Source organism: Macaca nemestrina, chromosome 9, assembly GCF_043159975.1.
Source record: "Macaca nemestrina isolate mMacNem1 chromosome 9, mMacNem.hap1, whole genome shotgun sequence".
In the NCBI taxonomy this organism is placed as follows: Eukaryota; Metazoa; Chordata; class Mammalia; order Primates; family Cercopithecidae; genus Macaca; species Macaca nemestrina.
The window spans coordinates 31,272,148-31,290,702 of record NC_092133.1 but is presented as its reverse complement, the minus strand read 5'-3'; the positions used below and the strand labels follow the sequence as shown (position 1 = coordinate 31,290,702).

Below are 18,555 nucleotides of genomic sequence, written 5' to 3'. Positions count from 1 at the left end.
TTCTTTTTCTTCTTCTTTCTTCTTTCTTTTTTCTTTCTTCTTTCTTCTTTCTTCTTTCTTCTTTCCCCTTTCTTCTTCTTTCTCCTTTCTTCTTTCTTCTTCTTCGGAGGGAGCCTCGCACTGTCGCCCGGGCTGGAGTGCAGTGGTGGGATCTCGGCTCACTGTAACCTCCGCCTCCCAGGTTCAAGAGATTCTCCTGCCTCAGCCTCCCTAGTAGCTGGGATTACAGCCAGGCTGGTCTCGAACTCCTGACCTTGTGATTCGCCTGCCTCGCCCTCCCAAAGTGCTGAGGATTACAGGCATAAGCCACCCTGCCTGGCCTCTTTTCTTTTTTTCTTTGTTTTCCTTTCTTTCCTTCTCTTTCCTTTCCTTCCTTCCTTCTCGTTCTTTTTTTTTTTTTTTCTTGCTGTTACAGCCCCGGGCTGGAGTGCAGGTTCACGAGCACGAACATGGCTCATTGCAGCCTCGACTTCCTGGGTTCAAGTGATCCATCTCAGCCTCCGGAGTAGCTGGAACCACAAGAGCATGCCACTACACCCAGCTAATTTTTTTTTCTTTTTTTTAGAAACGGAGTTTTTGCCACGTGGCCCAGGCAAGTCTCTTAGGTGCTGACTTCCCCACCCTGTCTGTACCTTTTGCAGATTAGGTAAAGATTGGGGTGGGCTACAGGTCTGGGTCTTCGGAGGGTGGAGTCTGGGATTTTGGACATGGTCTGGGGGAGGTTGGGTGGTAGCAGGTGCCAGGGTGAGGATCCATCTGAGCCCTGGTCATGGACAGCCTGTAGACCATGCCTATCCCCGGGGCCTTCATCCCGATGTTGGCAGGGCTGCTTGTCTAGAACAGGACAGCTGAACTCCAGGGCCCAACAAGACCTCAGCTTCCTCTTTCTGTTCCTGCTGCCAGAGATTCCCGGTGCTGCCCTGTGGGGAAGCCCCACAGCCCTCCCCTCTTGGGAACCCTGAAATGGGTCACGAGGGGAAGATTCCCATTCAAGGATAAGCTTTCCCATCTCCCATCAGCAGGAATGAGCCCTTTTTAGTGCTAGTTCCCTTGTAGGGTGCTGGGGACCTGGAAGCTGTCCCTGCTCTCAGGGAGCTCACAGTCCAAGAGGGAAGTCCCATCTTTCCTCTCCCCTAGGGATTGAGGCAGTGCCCAGATACTATGCTGCAGTGGCTCAGACCTGTAATTCTAGCACTTTGCAAGTCTGAGGTGGGAGGATCGTTTGAGCCCAGGAATTTGAGACCAGCCTTGAAGACGTGAAACCTTGTCGCTACAAAAAAAAAATTTTACATAAAAAATTATCTGGGCCTGGTCATGCATGCCAGTAGTCCCAGCTACTCCAGAGGCTGAGGTGGGAGGATCATTTGAGCCCCAGAGGTCAAGGCTTCAGTAAGCCGTGATCTGCACTCCAGCCTGAGTGACAAAGCAAGACCCTGTCTCAAAAAAAAAAAAAAGAAGAAGAAGAAGAAGAAGAAGAAGAAACTATGGAGAAAACGGGATGACTGCTTATTGCTTTCTCTTCCACCTCTCGTCCTCACAACAGTCTCTTTCCTCTTCTGGCCTCAGAGACAGCAAGATGCTCGCTGCCTGGGGGAGGTAGCAGGGAAAGGAGGGGCACATTCGGCGTCGCTTTGCCCATAAAAACACTGCCACGCCGGGCGCGGTGGCTCAAGCCTGTAATCCCAGCACTTTGGGAGGCCGAGACGGGCGGATCACGAGGTCAGGAGATCGAGACCATCCTGGCTAACACGGTGAAACCCCGTCTCTACTAAAAATACAAAAAACTAGCCGGGCGAGGTGGCGGGCGCCTGTAGTCCCAGCTACTCGGGAGGCTGAGGCAGGAGAATGGTCTAAACCCGGGAGGCGGAGCTTGCAGTGAGCTGAGATCCGGCCACTGCACCCCAGCCTGGGCGACAGAGCAAGACTCTGTCTCAAAAAAAAAAAAAAACAAAAAAAAAACACTGCCACTCCAGCCTGGTGATACTAGGGTTAATGAGTTGTGGGGTGACAGCGACTTTGAACTCTGGCCGGGCAGGCCCCTAGGAAGGGGGTGATGGGCAGCCCACAGCCCCAGGCCTCTGCCTGTCCTCCAGAGACCAGCCATCCCTTTCCTCCCCCGTCCCCTTTCCTGCTTCCCTCTGTCTGTTGCACAATACTGATGACTCTTCTCTCCCTACCACCCTCCATTCCCGGAACTTTCAAGTTTCCTCAGTAGAGCTGCCCTGAGTTCTGGCCCAAGACCCCTGCAAGCCATCTCTGACTGTGTGCCTTCCCCTCTCCCCTCTCCCCTGTTTGTTGGATGGCAGCTGTGTGTGACCAGGTATCAGAAAGAACTTCCTGAGCTTTCACAGCAGGAGGATGGAAAACACTTCTTAGGGGGAGTCTCTCCTTTCCCAACTCAAACTCTGGGGAGTCCCAGCTCTGTGCAGCAGGAGTCAAGTTCTAGGGGGCCGAGGACACAAGGTGGGCTGAGGAGAGAGACCCCCACAGACACAAGGACACACACATACTGTAAGGTAGGGGCTCCTGGGATCCCTGCCCTGAGGGCTTCTGAAACTGGCTGGACCTTCAGCCCCTGATTTTCTTTCCCCTCAGGTCTCAGTCTCTCCCTCCCCAAAATGGGAACAGATTCCCCACTGCCCTTTGGGTGCTGCTTGAAGCCACACAGAGCTAAAGGAGGCAGAGGGATGCCTCTTCCCCGCCATTCCTTCCAGTGAATTTTGCAGCTGGTGTTTGGGTGCCTGGATCGCCTTAACTGGTGGGAAAAGCTAGAAACCTACGCTGAAGCTTCCCCTAGCACATCATTCCCCATCATCCTGCTTCAAAATGAGAAACTGGACTTGAATTTGGCATAAAGGGCAGATTTTTCAGGCAGAGTAGAGAGAGAACCCAGCGGGCTGGTCTCAAGGGGTGTGAAGAACCCAGTTAGAGACCAAGGTGAGGAAGGGGAGGCTTCAAAGAATGGCGGGGGCGGGGTCCCGCTCTGGCTTGAGGTTAGAAAGGGCTCTCTGGGCAGGGTTCCTGGCCCTCCCACACCTTCCTCCTTTCTCAGAAGAGCCAGCATGAGGCGGGGGCGGGAGGCGGCTGGGGAGGGGGGGGGCGGAGGCCTTATTTAAGGAGCACCGGCTGAGAACATCGTTGCAGATCCAGCCCCAGGAGCCAAAGAGAGGAGATTTCGTGGGTAAGTGGCGGTCCCTTTCTCTGGATTCCAGCAGGGGTGGGGATGGGGTGCCCCTGAGGCGCAGGCTTGGCTTTCCCTCTCTGGGATAGGCGGCAGCTTTGCCATGTGAGTGAGGGGAGCACCCAGCCCTCAGCTGAACTCTCCAGAAAATGAAAATGTGCTTCAGGGAACTCTTTCTCCTCTACTCCTCTATCCCAGGTACTTTAAACCTTTATTCAGGGTTTTGGGGAGATTTCTGGGGAGCTAGGACTCCTGAGCTGGGCTTCTATCTTGGGGATCTGTATCTTGGGGACTCTCTTTAGCTCAGAAAGCCCCTTGGTTTGCAGAGAGATGCCCTTCTCAGTGTGCGTGTTCTGGCTCTTTCCCCAGCCCCTCACCCCTGCAGCCCCACATCAGGCCCCACCAGGAACACATCTGGGCAGGAAGCGACAGGACTGAGTATGCAGTACCGAGGCCTGGGGATGAATCCCTGCCATGGCCCTGAGCCCCCTCCCCTCATAACCTACTCCAATTCCTGTTGGAATTTATGGAACTCCTGTCCATTTCCTTAGCTGTGGGCCCCCATTTTCGGCTCCAAGCTCAGACCCTCGCTGGAATAGGAGATCTCTTGCTATCACAGGTTCCTTATGTGGAGCAGGCACATACCACCATGCCCGATCTGGGCCTCAACCTACTCATCCTGGGAACGGGAGACAATTCACAGAAGAAAACATGCAAGGGCAGCGTCCAGGCTGAAAGAACTTTGGCCACCTGGCACTGAGAACTGAATTCCATAGGCTGTGAGCTCTAGCAAATGCCCTATGGACTCAGTTCTGGTGCCCGGCAGTGCTACACCATCAATTCCAAGGCCGTGGAGCAGCTGATGGTTCAGGCTCCCCAACTTCCCAGCCAGGTGTTTCTGCAGGCCCACATCTTGCCCACTGGCCAAACCTTTAAATAACTTTGACCCGGGCTACTATTATGCTCAAAGACATCAGGGGCTCTCCCAAATATCTTTACGCTGCCAGAAAGTCTTCTATAGTATGGCCTTCACTTAACTTTCACACCTGATCTTTCATCGCCTCCTGCTCATAACCTGCCACCAGTGAACTCCTGCTGCTCCGGCTCCATACTTCTCACGCTGGTCCCTCCTCAGTGCTTCTGGGGACACCTCTTGCCCGTCACTGTCTGTTGGAATCCTAGTCATTCTTCAAAACCTCTCTCAGATGCCTCTTCTTTTTTCCTTTTTTATTTTTTTGAGATGGAGTCTCGTTCTGTGGCCCAGGCTGCTGGAGTGCAGTGGTGCAATATCGGCTCACTGCAACCTCCACCTCCCAGGTTTAAGTGATTCTCCTGCCTCAGCCTCCGCGAGTAGCTGAGATTACAGGCATGTGCCAACACCCTGTCTCTACAAAAAATTAAAAACAAGGCTGGGCACGGTGGCTCACGCCTGTAATCCCTGTACTTTGGGAGACCAAGGCGGGCCTGACTTGAGGTCAGGAGTTTGAGACCAGCCTGACCAACATGGTGAAACCCCGTCACTATTAAAAATACAAAAATTGGCTGGGTGCAGTGGCTTACGTCTGTAATCCCAACACTTTGGGAGGCCAAGGCAGGTGGATTACCTGAAGTCGGGAGTTCAAGACCAGCCTGGCCAGCATAGCAAAACCCAGTCTACTAAAAATACAAAAATTAGCCAGGCATGGTGGTGTGGGCCTGTAATCTCAGCTACTGGGGAGGCTGAGGCAGGAGAATTGCTTGAACCTGGGAGGTGGAGGTTGCAGTGAGCCGAGATTGCACCTCCGCACTCCAGCCTGGGTGACAGAGACTCTGTCTCCAAAAAATAGGCTGAACTCAGTGGCTCACGCCTGAATCCCCGCACCTTGAGAAGCCGAGGTGGGCAGATCACTTGAGGTCAGGAGTTCGAGGCCAGCCTGGCCAACACGGTGAAACCCCATGTCTACTGAAAATACAAAAATTAGCTGGGCATGGTGGTGGGCACCTGTAATCCCACCTACTCGGGAGGCTGAGGTGGGAGAATTTTTGTTTTGTTTTGTTTTGTTTTGTTTTGAGACGGAGTCTTGGTCTGTCACCCAGACTGGAGTGCAGCAGTGCATTCTCAGCTCACTGCAACCCCCGCTTCTGGGGTTCAAGTGATTCTCCTGTCTCAGCCTCCCAAGTAGCTGGGATTATAGGTGTACACCACCACGCCCAGCTAATTTTTTATTTTTAGTAGAGATGGGGTTTCATCATGTTGGCCAGGCTGCTCTTGAACTCCGGACCTCAGGTGATCCGCCCGCCTTGGCCTCCCAAAGTGCTGGGGTTACAGGTGTGAGCCACCATGCTCAGCCAGAAGCCTTTTCCAAGAAGCCTCTATCAACCCCCCAACAATGCATATGATCTCTCCACACCCCTCTTCATGAGTCCTATAAGGTCTAGTCCAGTGTCCAGCATATAGTAGCTGTTCAATAAATATTCCTTGCATTTTTGTTGAGTGTGTCTCGTGTATGAAGAGGCAGTTTGGCCTACAGGTTAAGACTGCAGTCAGTTAGCCAGGCATGGTGGTGTGTGCCTGTAGTCTCAGTTACTCGGGAGGCTGAGATGGGAGGATGGCTTCAGCCTGAGAGGCAGAGGTGGCAGTGAGCCAAGATCATACCACTGCACTCCGGCCTGGGCCACAGAGCGAGACCCTGTCTCTCTCTCAAAAAAAAAAAAAAAAAAAAAGATAAGAAAATTACAATCAAATTTCCCAGGGACATTCTTGGGGTATAGCCTTGGGTAAGTTGTTAACCTCAATGGCCCTCAGTTTTCTCATCTGCAAATGGGAATGATAATTACGTCCATGGAATATAATTATATCCACATCAAGGTTTTGTGAAGATTAAATTAAAAGTGTTGATAGTTTCTGTTCAGGGCTTTAGCATGGTACCTGGCATAGAGCAAGTTCTCTTAAATGTGGGATGTTGTTATGATTCCTATTTTATTCCCTTGAGTAGAATGTGAGCCAGACAAAGGTAAGGTCATTGCAGGGTGGAGGAGGGCTTGAAATCGGTCAGTCAGGGCTTGTTGACTAAGGGGCTCCTGACAAAATGGATTGGGTGACAGGTAAGGCTGGGGCAGGGCCAGGAGTAGGAGGCCATCAGGTCAGGGCTTGGAGTCCCAGGCCCCGCTGGGAGCTGAGAGTCCTGGATTCCTGCCTACAATGTGAGCTCGGGTGGAACACTCCTCGATGGCTCTGGTTTCCCAGCTTAATGTAAATTGAAGAGATCGAACCAGATGAACAACAAGGTCCCTGGCAGCCCAGATGTTTTATGAGTTCTGGGCTTCTAAGTTAACCTCAAAGAAAAGATCAAATAAGGAAGCATCTGTGCTTCCTCCAGGGCTCACATCAACAGGGCCTGGAGTGAAATGGGATGCTGGACTCAGTGACTGGTAGCACCTCCTTCAAAAAGCCTGCAGTCAGGGGCCCTCCTCCCTCGCTGGGGCTGGGGCTAGGGGTAAACTGTGTGCAGTCCAGGGGCACTTCCAGAGAATGCCCCAGGGAGGAATGACTAAGAGAATGCAGATCCTCAGAGATGGGGGACATTGAGAGACTTCAAGACCCAAGAGGACAGACAGGGAAGTGAATATACAACACACCTTATGCTGGAGTGGGACTGATTTATTTGAAGCCTGCGTTGTTTCACAACAGGATTTGAGAATGCTTACCAGCATGCACACAATTCTCCAACATTAAAAAGTAAAATCAGGCTGGGTGCGGTGGCTCACGCCTCTAATCTCAGCAATTTGGGAGGCCGAGGTGGGCGGATCACCTAAAGTCAGGAGTTCAAGACCAGCCTAGCCAACATAGCGAAACCCCAGCTCTACTAAAAATACAGAAACAAAAATTAGCCAGGAGTGGTGGCAGGTGCCTGTAATCCCAGCTACCTGGGAGGCTGAGGCAAGAGAATCATTTGTACCTGCGAGGCAGAGGTTGCACTGAGCCAAGATCATGCCACTGCACTCCAGCCTGGGCGACAGAATGAGACTACATCTCAAAAATAATAATAATAAAATAAAAAGTAAAGTCAAAGCCAGGTGCATTGGCGAGGGTTTGTATTCCCAGCTATTCAGGAGCCTGAGGCAGAAGGATCACTTGAGCCCAAGAGTGTGAGGCTACAGGGAGCAGTAATTGCATCACTGCACTTGAACCTGGACTACAGAGCAAGACCTGTCTCAAAATAAATAAATAAAAATAAATAATTTTGAAAAAGTAATGTTAGCACTATGTAAAAAAGAGGTTTAAAATGTTAGCACTATGTAAAAAAGAGGTTTAAAAAATAAACTCAGCCAGGCGTGGTGGCTCACGCTTGTAATCCCAGTACTTTGGGAGGCTGAGGGAGGTGGGGCATGAGGTCAGGAAATCAAGACCACCCTGGCCAACACGGTGAAACCCCGTCTCTACTAAAAACACAAAACTCAGCCGGGAGTGCCACCGCACGCCTGTAGTCCCCGCTACTTGGGAGGCTGAGGCAGCAGAATTGCTTGAACCCAGGAGGCGGAGGTTGCAGTGAGCCGAGATCACGCCACTGCACTCCAGCCTGGGTGACAGAGAGAGACTCTGTCTCCAAAAAAAAAAAAACCTCACTGGCCAAGTGCAGTGGCTCACGCCTGTAATCCCAGCACTTTGGGAGTCCAAAGCAAGTGGATCACTTGAGTCAAGGAGTTCCTTTGAGACCAGCCTGGGCAACATGGCGAAACCCTGTCTCTACTAAAAATATAAAAACATTGCTGGGTGTAGTGGCACACGCCTGTAGTCCTAGCTACCAGGGAAGCTGAGGTGGGAGGATCGATTGAGCCCAAAAAGTCGAGGCTGCAGTGAGCCATGATTCTGCCATTGCACTCCAGCCTTGGGCAACAGAGTGAGACCGTCTCAAGGGGATTTAAAAAAAAAAAAGCTCATTGGCTGGGTCCCAGTATGATGACTCATACCTGTTATCACAATGCTTTAGGACGCTGAAATGGGAGGATCCTTTAAGACCACCCCAGCAACATCTCCTAGACCCTGTCTCTACAAAAAGTTAAAAACAAGGCTGGGCACGGTGGCTCACGCCTGTAATCCCTGCACTTTGGGAGACCAAGGCGGGCCTGCCTGACTTGAGGTCAGGAGTTTGAGACCAGCCTGACCAACATGGTGAAACCCCGTCACTATTAAAAATACAAAAATTGGCTGGGTGCAGTGGCTTACGCCTGTAATCCCAACACTTTGGGAGGCCAAGGCAGGTGGATTACCTGAAGTCGGGAGTTCAAGACCAGCCTGGCCAGCATAGCAAAACCCAGTCTACTAAAAATACAAAAATTAGCCAGGCATGGTGGTGTGGGCCTGTAATCTCAGCTACTGGGGAGGCTGAGGCAGGAGAATTGCTTGAACCTGGGAGGTGGAGGTTGCAGTGAGCCGAGATTGCACCTCCGCACTCCAGCCTGGGTGACAGAGACTCTGTTTCAAAAAAAATAGGCTGAACTCAGTGGCTCACGCCTGAATCCCCGCACCTTGAGAAGCCGAGGTGGGCAGATCACTTGAGATCAGGAATTCAAGGCCAGCCTGGCCAACACGGTGAAACCCCATGTCTACTGAAAATACAAAAATTAGCTGGGCATGGTGGTGGGCACCTGTAATCCCACCTATTCAGGAGGCTGAGGTGGAAGAATTGCTTGAATCCAGGAGATGGAGGTTGCAGCGAGCTGAGATGGCACCACTGCACTCCAGCCTGGGCGACAGAGTGAGACTCTGTCTCAATAAAATAAATAAATAACAAATTAGCTGGGCACAGTGGTACACACCTGTGATCCCAGCAACTCAGGAGTCTGAGGTGGGAGGATCACTTATGCCCAGGAGGTCGAGGCTGCAGAGCTATATCAAATCACTGCAGTCTAGCCTGGGCAACAGAGCAAGACCCAGTCTCTTAAAAAAAAAAAAAAAAAAAAAAAAAAGGGCCGGGCATGGTGGCTCACACCTCTAATCCCAGCACTTTGGGAGGCCGCGGTGGGCAGATCACCTGAGGTCGGGAATTCGAGACCAGCCTGACCAACATGGAGAAACCCCATCTCTACTAAAAATACAAAAAATTAGCCAGGTGTGGTGGCGCATGCCTGTAATCCTAGCTACTCGGGAGGCTGAGGCAGGAGAATTGTTTGAATCTGGGAGGCAGAGGTTGCGGTAAGCCGAGATCACACCATTGCACACTGTCCTAGGCAACAAGAACGAAACTCCGTCTCAAGAAAAAAAAAATACTATATATGTATGTCACTATGTCACTGACATTATTTATTTATTTAGAGAGATGAGTTTTGCTATGTTGCCCAGGCTTGGCCTCCTTGACTCAAGGGGTTCTCCTGCCTCAGCCTCACAGTAGCTGGAGTACATGCGAGCACCACAGTGCTTGGTCTCTATTATCTTTACAATGAAAGATAAGAAAGGGCTGGGCATCAGCACTTTAAGAGGCTGAGGTGGGCGGATCACGAGGTCAGGAGATGGAGACCATCCTGGCTAACACGGTGAAACCCCGTCTCTACTAAAAATACAAAAAATTAGCCGGGCATGGTGGCGGGCACCCATGGTCCTAGCTACTTGGGAGGCTGACAGGAGAATGGCGCGAACCCAGGAGGCAGAGCTTGCAGTAAGCCGAGATTGCGCCCTTGCACTCCAGCCTGGGCAACAGAGCTAGACTCCGTATCAAAAAAAAAAAAAAAAAAAAAAGAGAGAAAGAAAGAAAGAAAGAAAAAGAAAGGGCTGGTTATGATCTTGTCCCCATGGCTGAGCATAATCTATAGTTCTTATTCAAATCTTGCTACTTGTCCCAGTAATGTCCTTCGTAACAGGTTTTATTTTGATTCAGGATCCAATCCAGGATTATGCATTGCATTTAGTTTTCATGCCTTTTTAGCCTCCTTTGAATCTGAGACATTTTCTGAAGTTCACATAGTCTTTTTTTTGAGACAGGGCCTCACTTTGTCACTCAGGCTGGAGTGCAGTGGCATGATCACAGCTCACTGCTGCCTGTACCTGCCAGGCTCAAGCAATCCTCCCACCTCAGCCTCACAAGTAGTTGGGACCACAGGTGCACACCACCATGCCCGGCTAATTTTTGTATTGTTTGTAGAGATGAGGTTTTTCTATGTTTCCTAGGCTGTCCTCAAACTCTGAGGTTCAAGCGATCCACCCATGTAGGCTTCCTAAAGTGATAAAATTACAGGTTTGAGCCACTGCGCTGGGCTGGTGTCCATAGTCATTTATGACATTGCCATTTTTGAACAATACAGACAAGTGGGATCATCTCGCTTAGGTTTATCTGAGGTTTCCTCATGACTGCATTACTGCTGAACTGATGTTGTGTTGTTTAACATAGAAAGCTTATGATGTTGACTTGTCCCCTTTAATGATAATGTCAACTTGTTTCATCCTGCTGAACCCACAGTTGGAATCACCCCAAAAGCCTTAGCAGGGGAGTTTCCTCATGGGAGTGCCCCAAACCTTTTCCAGATGGGGCCAGTTGGGATTCCAAAGAAAGTAGCACTTAGCATTAAATAAACACCAGGGTGATCAGTCCAAAGCATTTATTTATTTATTTAGACAGGGTCTTGCTCGCTCTGTTGCCCAGGATGGAGTGCAGTGACATAATCATAGTTCACTGCAACCTCAATCTCTTGGGCTCAAGCAATCCTCCCACCTCAGTCTCCCAAGTAGCTGGGACTACAGGGGCACACCCCCACGCCCAGCTAATTTTTTTTTTTTTAAGTAGAGATTGGTCTTGCTATGTTGCCCAGGCTGGTCTCGAACTACTGACCTCATGCCATCCTCCTACCCCAGCCTCCCAAAGAGCTAGGATCACAGATGGGAGCTGCCATGGTCAGCCAGTCCAAAGCATTTATTAGGGAACTTTACATATGGAGTGCTACAGCAATCCTCACGACAGACAGCAAGAGAAAAGGGGTGATCCCCCTAGGTATATCCAAGCAAAGTGGTCAGGGGATAGAGTTTATGTGAGTGTTTAAGGCATTTGGCGCAGGGCTGGGGCTTGTTTCTTTCAGTGTTTTGGCAACAACCTAGATACTTTTATCAGTGCCAGGAAATGTTCAAGACCCCAGTGTGGGTTCAAGCCTTCAGGGTAAAACATGTTGGGTCACAGAGGGGTGAAAAGGACTCTGTGATCTTTGGGTTCAAGGCACAGAAATAGGGGACAGACACTGGGGGACCCTAAGCTTTGATAACTTAGTTAAGGTGGTATATACCAGTTTTCCCTATTATACGACTAGCTTACTCTTTTTCACTTTGTAATTAATAAATATCTTATTGGAACATATTTTGAAACTAAACTAAATATACTGTTTTTATTCAAATTTGTACTCATTAGTTTTATAATCCATGAGTAACCTGAATCAACTTAGTATCACCTGAATCAATATTTGGAACATATTTTATAACTTTCACTCCTTAGGGCTTTTGCACCCACCATACCCTCTGCCTGGCTTCACTCTCACCCTTCTCTGCATGGCTAACTTTGTATTCTTTAGATCTCAGTTTAAATGTCACCTCCTCAAAGAGGCCATCCCTGATTATCTTATTCTAAAGTAAGTTCTGACACTTAATTATTAAATAAAAAATAAAAATAGAACAGGCATGATGGCTTACACCTGTAATCCCACCACTTTGGGAGGCCGAGGCAGGTGGATCACCTGAGGTCAGCAGTTTGAGACCAGCCTGGCCAACATGGTGAAACCCTGTCTCTACTAAAAATACAAAAATTAGCTGGGCATGGTGGCACACACCTATAATCTCAGCTACTTGGGAGGCTGTGGCAGGAGAATCGCTTGAACCCGGGAGGTGGAGGTTGCAGTGAACTGAGATTGCCCCACTGCACTCCCGCCTGGGTGACGGAGCGAGACTCTGTCTCAAAAAATAAAATAAAGTAAAATAAAAATAAAAATAAAAATAAAGGCCAGGCGCAGTGGCTCACACCTGTAATCCCAGCACTTTGGGAGGCCAAGGTGGGCAGATCACGAGGTCAGGAGAGTGAGACCATCCTGGCTAACAACGGTGAAAACCCGTCTCTACTAAAAATACAAAAACAAAATTAGCCGGGCGTGGTGGCGGGCGCCTGTAGTCCCAGCTACTTGGGAGGCTGAGGCTGGAGAATGGTGTGAACCCGGAAGGCGGAGCTTGCAGTGAGCTGAGATGGCGCCACTGCAGTCCAGCCTGGGCGACAGAGGGAGACTCCATAAATAAATAAATAAATAAATAAAATAAAATGTGACAGGCAAAACAGTGCAACTCTTCTTATATAATTAATACCATGTGTGGCCAGGCGTGGTGGCTCACGCCTGTAATCCCAGCACTTTGGGAAGGTGAGGCAGGTGGATCACTTGAGGTTAGCAGTTCAAGACCAGCCTGACCAACATGGTGAAACCCCATCTCCACTAAAAATACAAAAAAATTAGCCAGGCATGGTGGCGTGTGCCTCTAATCCCAGCTACTTAGGAGGCTGAAGCAGGAGAATTGCTTGGACCCAGGAGACAGAGGTTGCAGTGAGCTGAGATCGTGCCACTGCACTCCAGCAGCCTGGGTGACAAGAGTGAAACTCTGTCTAAAATACAGATATAACACATATAAAATACATTTTGTGCATAGAAAAATAGTAGATCGGACCTCAATGATCATTAAGGGGTGCGGGAAATCAGAAAAGACTGTAACTTCCTATATCACATATTTCTGTATTGCAAACTATGTTTAAAACAAACACTGGCCAGGCATGGTGGCTCACGCCTGTAATCCCAGCACTTTGGGAGGCCGAGGCAGGCAGATCACAAGGTCAGGAGTTCAAGACCAGCCTGGCCAAGATGGTGAAACCCTGTCTATACTAAAAATACAAAAAAATTTGCTGGGCGTGGTGGCACGCGCCTGTAATCCCAGCTACTTGGGAGGCTGAGGCAGGAGAGTCGCTTGAACCGGGAGGTGGAGGTTGCAGTGAGCTGCGATCATGCCACTGCACTGCAGCCTGGGCGACAGAGTGAGACTCTGTTTCCAAAAAAAAAGAAAAAAAAAAAAGACACAAAGCAAATTTGACTCTGAGCTCCTTGGAAACCAGGACCAAAAGAAAAGTATGAGCAGTAATAAGATCCTTAGTGCTTAAAAGATAAAAGCAAACCACTGATCAGGAGAAACACCTTTTCCAAGGGCTGAGGTTTGAGAGAATTTCTCCAAGAAGTTCATAAATACAGCAGTGCCCAATCAGCTGGCCTACAGCTTCAATAACTCACCTGTGTATACGCAGGTAACTATCGGTCAGCTACAAATGGAAGTTCAGTAAAAGAAATTCCACAAGGGACCAAATTTCTACAGCTGGGCCTCAGATCTGGCTAGATCCTAGTTAAAATTGGCTATGTGGCCTAACACTCCAGCAAACTCCTAGAATAATGCAAATCTCAGCCTATTAAGAATTAATGATTATTAGCAAGAATTGGGAGACAAGAAGAGACATTCATCTTAACTTCAAATTAGGCTGGGTTACTTACTTTTACGCCTCTTTTACTGATGAAGAAACTGAGAGAGAGCCTTAAGTTACACAGGTGGAAAATGTCAGAGCCAGCCCTAAACCCAGGTCTTAGACATCCGTTCCCTAGTCATGCCTACCACACTTCAAAAATAGAGCTTATGCCCTCAGCATCTCGGTGGGTGGTGGGCCAAAGGACTACGGAGTTAGAAGGTGCTGGCATGCACACCTGGAGGCAGATGGTGAAGAGGGGAGTTGGGCCCAGCGATCAGGCACATGCTTTCTCCAGAGGTCCAGTTCAGCTTCATGCCCCTCCACCCTACCTTCTTGTACCCCAGGGTGGGCGGTAAGACTCCCGTTAAACAGATAAACGGATGGAGAAACACCACCCCAAAACATAACAATGATCTCGCAGTGTATACTTGACTTCGCTCATTTATTCACTTTTTTTTTTTTTTTTGAGACAGGGTTTCAGTCACCCAGGCTGGAGTGCAGTGGCGCGTTCACGGCTTCTTGCAGCCTCCCGGGCTCAGGTAATCCTCCCATCTCCGCCTCCCGAGTAGGTGGGACTACAGGCGCGTGCCACCACACCCGGCTAATTTTTGTATTTTTTTGTAGAGACAGTGTTTCGCCATGATGCCCAGGCTGGTCTCCAACTCCTGGGCTCAAGCGATCCGCCCACCTCGGCCTTCCACAGTGCTGGGATTCCAGGCGTGAGCCACCGCGCCCGGCCTATTTACTTTTCTACTAAGCTGGGGATCACCGTCGCCCCTCGGCTTGGCAAGAAGGGCGGGGGTAGGGGAGCGGTGGGAAAGGAGGGTGGGCTTTGACTCTGATAAGAGGGAAAAGAGGAAGGGAAAGTTGGGGCTTACTGCAGCGCAGGCTCCTTAGGAGAAGGTGGGGAGGAGGAAGAAGAGAGGTCCAGGCCCTTCTTCCATCCCACGTCCTCCACTTCCCAAGGTGCAAGAGGGAAAGAGGTACAGAACACCCAGAGGTGTCCTTGATTCCGTCCTGCCTTTGCCCTTCCCCCACAGTCCAGCAATAAGCCGAGAGAAACAAGTGCAGGAAGCGGGCAGGCAATCATGGGAAAGGCCAAAAAGACAGGTGAGCGGCGCGCCAGCCTCCCGCGCGCAGGTGAGGGCTCCTTTCTGCCTGGCGGGGGAGGCAGACACAGGGAAGAGCCGCGCGCGCGTGCACGCGGGCCGGTCGCAAGGCCTTTCAGCGCCTTCAGCTCAGGCCCTTGCTCTTCCTGGGGCGGCCGCGCTCCGCGGCTTCCTGGGCTGGGCCTCTGTTGCCGCTGTCGCCGCTGTCGGGCCGGCGCCGCACACGCCACTCCACGCGGCGGTCGCGCTCGCTCACGCGCGGCGTCGCCCGCAACAGGAACTGGCCGCGGCGCTGGGTGACGCGCACGTCGGCGCGGGGGTAGGTGCCGTACGCGCGCCGCAGCTCCCGGCGCACGAAGTCCGGAAAGCGCGTTCCACGCGTCCCCAGCGTAGCTCGGCTTGCGGGCTCCCGCCCTCAGGCGGGGCAGGGCCGGCGCGGGGCCGCGGGGTAGGCCGGAGGGCAGGCCCACCAGGGCGGCGCGGCCTCGGGTGGCGCGGCGGGGCAGTAGAAACGGTGGTATTCCCGAGGGGCCGCCCACTCGCCCGCGTGCAGGCTCCTTGGCCGGCTGCGGAAGCTGTGGGCCTGGATTGGGGGCAGTAGCAGAGGGGCGGCCAGGTAGGTGCAGGTGAGCGGCTGCGGCGGCGGCCAGACGCCCTGCCTGGGCGGCAGCCAGCTGTACGCGTACATAGTCGGCCCCCCAGGCGGCTGCTGTTCTTACTGGGGGCTCCTCCAGATCCAGACCTGCGGCAGAGGGAGGGGTGTGCGGACAGATTTTCTACTTAACCGCCTCCTGTCCCTGTGGCCCGGTTCCCCAGGACGCCGGTTCATGGGTTTGGGGGAACTCATCCCGAATCGGACATTCAGCTCCCCACCTCGCCTCTTGTCCCAAGGTCGGGCAGAGCCCCGCGCTCCCGGCAGACAATAAGGAGCCTTTTCAAGCCCTCGGCCCGAATGCTCTTCCCAGTGACTCCCCACTCACTTGTCTCCTTCAGCCTTGGGGAGCCAGCGGGATCCAGAGCGGGGCTCCTCTCCGCACTTTGTAGCTGAGTTGCTCTGCTCCATGCCCTGCCTCAGCCACTCCTCCTGGTTACCAGGCGAAAGCAAACACCTTGAGCTGGCCAGGAGCCACCAGCGTCTGTCTACACCTGGGTGAACCGTACTGGTACTGGTCGTAGTGGCCCCAACCTAGAGGCACAGGCCTGAGGTCAAGGATGCCCTCCCTACAGTATCACTGATGGCTTTCTACAACCTCCTAGCACCTGCAGGTGGATTGGGTTACCCTCACATTTGAGTGAAACTCCTGCACACCAGACACTGAATCAAGTTGTCTGGGAGCATCTAACTGCAAGTTATGTCAACTCGGGGAAGGGGGTGCTGATATTATCTCTGCTTTCCATAGCAAAAAAGCTGCTTGCCTCAGAGTTGGTGTCCAGTGTATTCAGTGAGTGGAGCTTATGTAGGTTAAATAACTCATCCCAACTCACACAGCTGGCTATAGTAAGGGCAAAATTCAACCCCGAGTCTCAAGACTCATGCTCACAATGGTGGTCTTACTGCCCACCTATGCTGGGGCTTCTGGCAGACTGCCTCAAAGTCCTCCCACTCTAGAATGTTAGATAGGCACTTGGTTTTGTTTGTTTGTTTGTTTGTTTTTTAGATGGGGTCTTGCTCTGTTGCCTAGGCTGGAGTGCAGTGGCGTGATCTCAGCTCACTGCAGCCACCGTCTACCAGGTTCAAGCGATTCTACCACCTCAGCCTCCCAATCCCAAGTAGCTGGGATTACAAGTGCACCTCCACCCCCCGCTAATTTTTGTATTTTTAGTAGAGTCAGGTTTTCACCATGTTGGCCAGGCTGGTCCTGAACTGACCTCAAGTAATCCACCCTCCTTGGCCTCCCAAAGTGCTGGGATTATGGGTGTGAGCCATCATGCCCGGCTACTTTAAATTATTTTCTTTCTTTTTCTTTTTTTTTTTTTTTTTTTGAGACAGAATTTTGCTCTGTCGCCCAGGCTGGAGTGCAGTGGCACGATCTTGGCTCACTGCAAACTCTGCCTCCCAGGTTTAAGCGATTCTTCTGCCTCAGCCTCCCAAGTAGCTGGGACTACATGTGTGCGCCACGACACCTGGCTAAGTTTTGTATTTTTTAGTAGAGATGGGGTTTCACCATATTGGCCAGGCTGGTCTTGAACTCCCAACTCCGTGATCCGCCCACCTTGGCCTCCCAAAGTTTTGGGATTACAGGCATGAGCTATTGTACCCGGCCTACTTTAAATTCTTAATAGCTATATGAAGTGCATAGTGATGTCATTCTCTCTTAGTAGATAAGGAACCAGAGGCTCAGAGAAGTTCGGCCACTGTCCCAGGTTCCTACAGCCTGTAAGTACCACAGTGGCATTTGAACCCAGTCCAACTGATGTCAAAACCCAGAAGCCATTTTAATGAAGCCAAGAAGATTGCTTCATCCAGATGGGGTGAGCCCTGTCTGAGTTCCAGTCCCTTCTGGTGTGGGTCACAACCCCTGCACCTCTTCCTTTTCCAGTGGGGAGAGTGGTAGTTATGAATGATTAAAACTGAAACCCTCTGCCAGCTGCAGGGCTGCCATGTTGCCACACTTTCCTTCCCCATCGCCTGTTGACTGAAGCAGCATCAGCAGCAGCCCTGACAGAAAGGTTCTTCTGGGTTCTCAGTATCCCTCAAAACTCAGCTACCCTCTGGTGGTGGCCACCCTTTGGTGACTCACCCTGGTGATGTCACGCTATTTGTGACTGAGCCACTGCTCCAAGTCTTAATTTGGGCCAGTCCTTTTGAGAGCAGGTGCTGGAGCTGGGCAGTGGATGGAAAAAGGGGGCCTAGTTAGGGTTTCATTTGGACTCTAACACTGTCATAGAACCCCAAATTCAGGCTGTGAACCTGATGCACAGCTAAGGCCAAGCAGTGGGAGACAGAGAAAGGTTTATTTGATTTGGCCAGTCAGAAGGCGGGAGAGCAAATCTCTCAAATCCCTCTTAACAGAAAGAAGCAGCAGGGTGGCTTACACCTGTAATCCTAGCACTTTTGGAGGATGAGGCAGGCAGATTGCTTGAGCTCAGGAGTTTGAGATCAGCCTGGGCAACATGGTGAAACCCTGGCTCTACAAAAAAAAAAAGAAAAAAAAAATTAAGCAGGAATGGCATGTGCCTGTAGTTCCAGTTACTTGGGGCGCTGAGGAGAAGGATCGCTTGAACCCAGGAGATCAAGCCTGCAGTGAGCTGTGTTCACACCACTGCACACCAGCCTGGGTGATAGACTGAGCGCCTGTCTCAAAAAGCAGCAGGGAGTTTTTATGCGACTAAGGAGTGACGGAGGTGGCATTTCAGGGAACCCAGGGTAAATGTCTGTGTTTCTTCAGTCTCAGATAACCCCTTGAGCCACCAGACTTGTGGGCATCAGCAACTGGTCACAATGTCCTTCAAGGCATTCATTCCTTGTGCAATATTTTTTTTTTTTTTTTTTTTTTTTTTTTTTTTTTTTTTTTTTTTGAGACGGAGTTTTGCTCTTTTTGCCCAGGCTGGAGTGCAATGGTGGGATTTCGGCTCACTGCAACTTCCGCTTCCCGGGTTCAAGACATTCTCTTACCTCAGCCTCCCAAGTAGCTGGGATTACAGGCATGCACCACCATGGCTGGCTAATTTTTTGTATTTTTAGTAGAGACAGGGTTTCACCATATTGGTCAGCTGGTCTTGAACTCCAGACCTTGGGTGATTCACCTGCCTCGGCCTCCCAAAG

General features: G+C 51.0%; 2 protein-coding genes across 2 annotated transcripts in view; one reads left to right on the top strand and one right to left on the bottom strand.

Annotated features, from left to right (window-relative positions):
* Window positions 1-12,414: 12,414 nt before the first annotated feature.
* Window positions 12,415-15,477, bottom strand: C9H10orf95 (chromosome 9 C10orf95 homolog). Its single transcript, XM_071069206.1, is given in 3 exon segments — window positions 12,415-15,155; window positions 15,158-15,210; window positions 15,212-15,477. Coding segments are annotated over 3 exon segments (561 nt in total). The 3' UTR covers window positions 12,415-14,913.
* LOC105478345 (major facilitator superfamily domain containing 13A) overlaps window positions 14,154-18,555 on the top strand; it is a 27,796-nt gene continuing 23,394 nt past the window's right edge. Inside the window, exon 1 of the mRNA XM_071069205.1 lies at window positions 14,154-14,219. The gene's annotated coding sequence lies outside the window, so the exon portion shown is untranslated. The remainder of the gene's footprint in view (window positions 14,220-18,555) is intronic.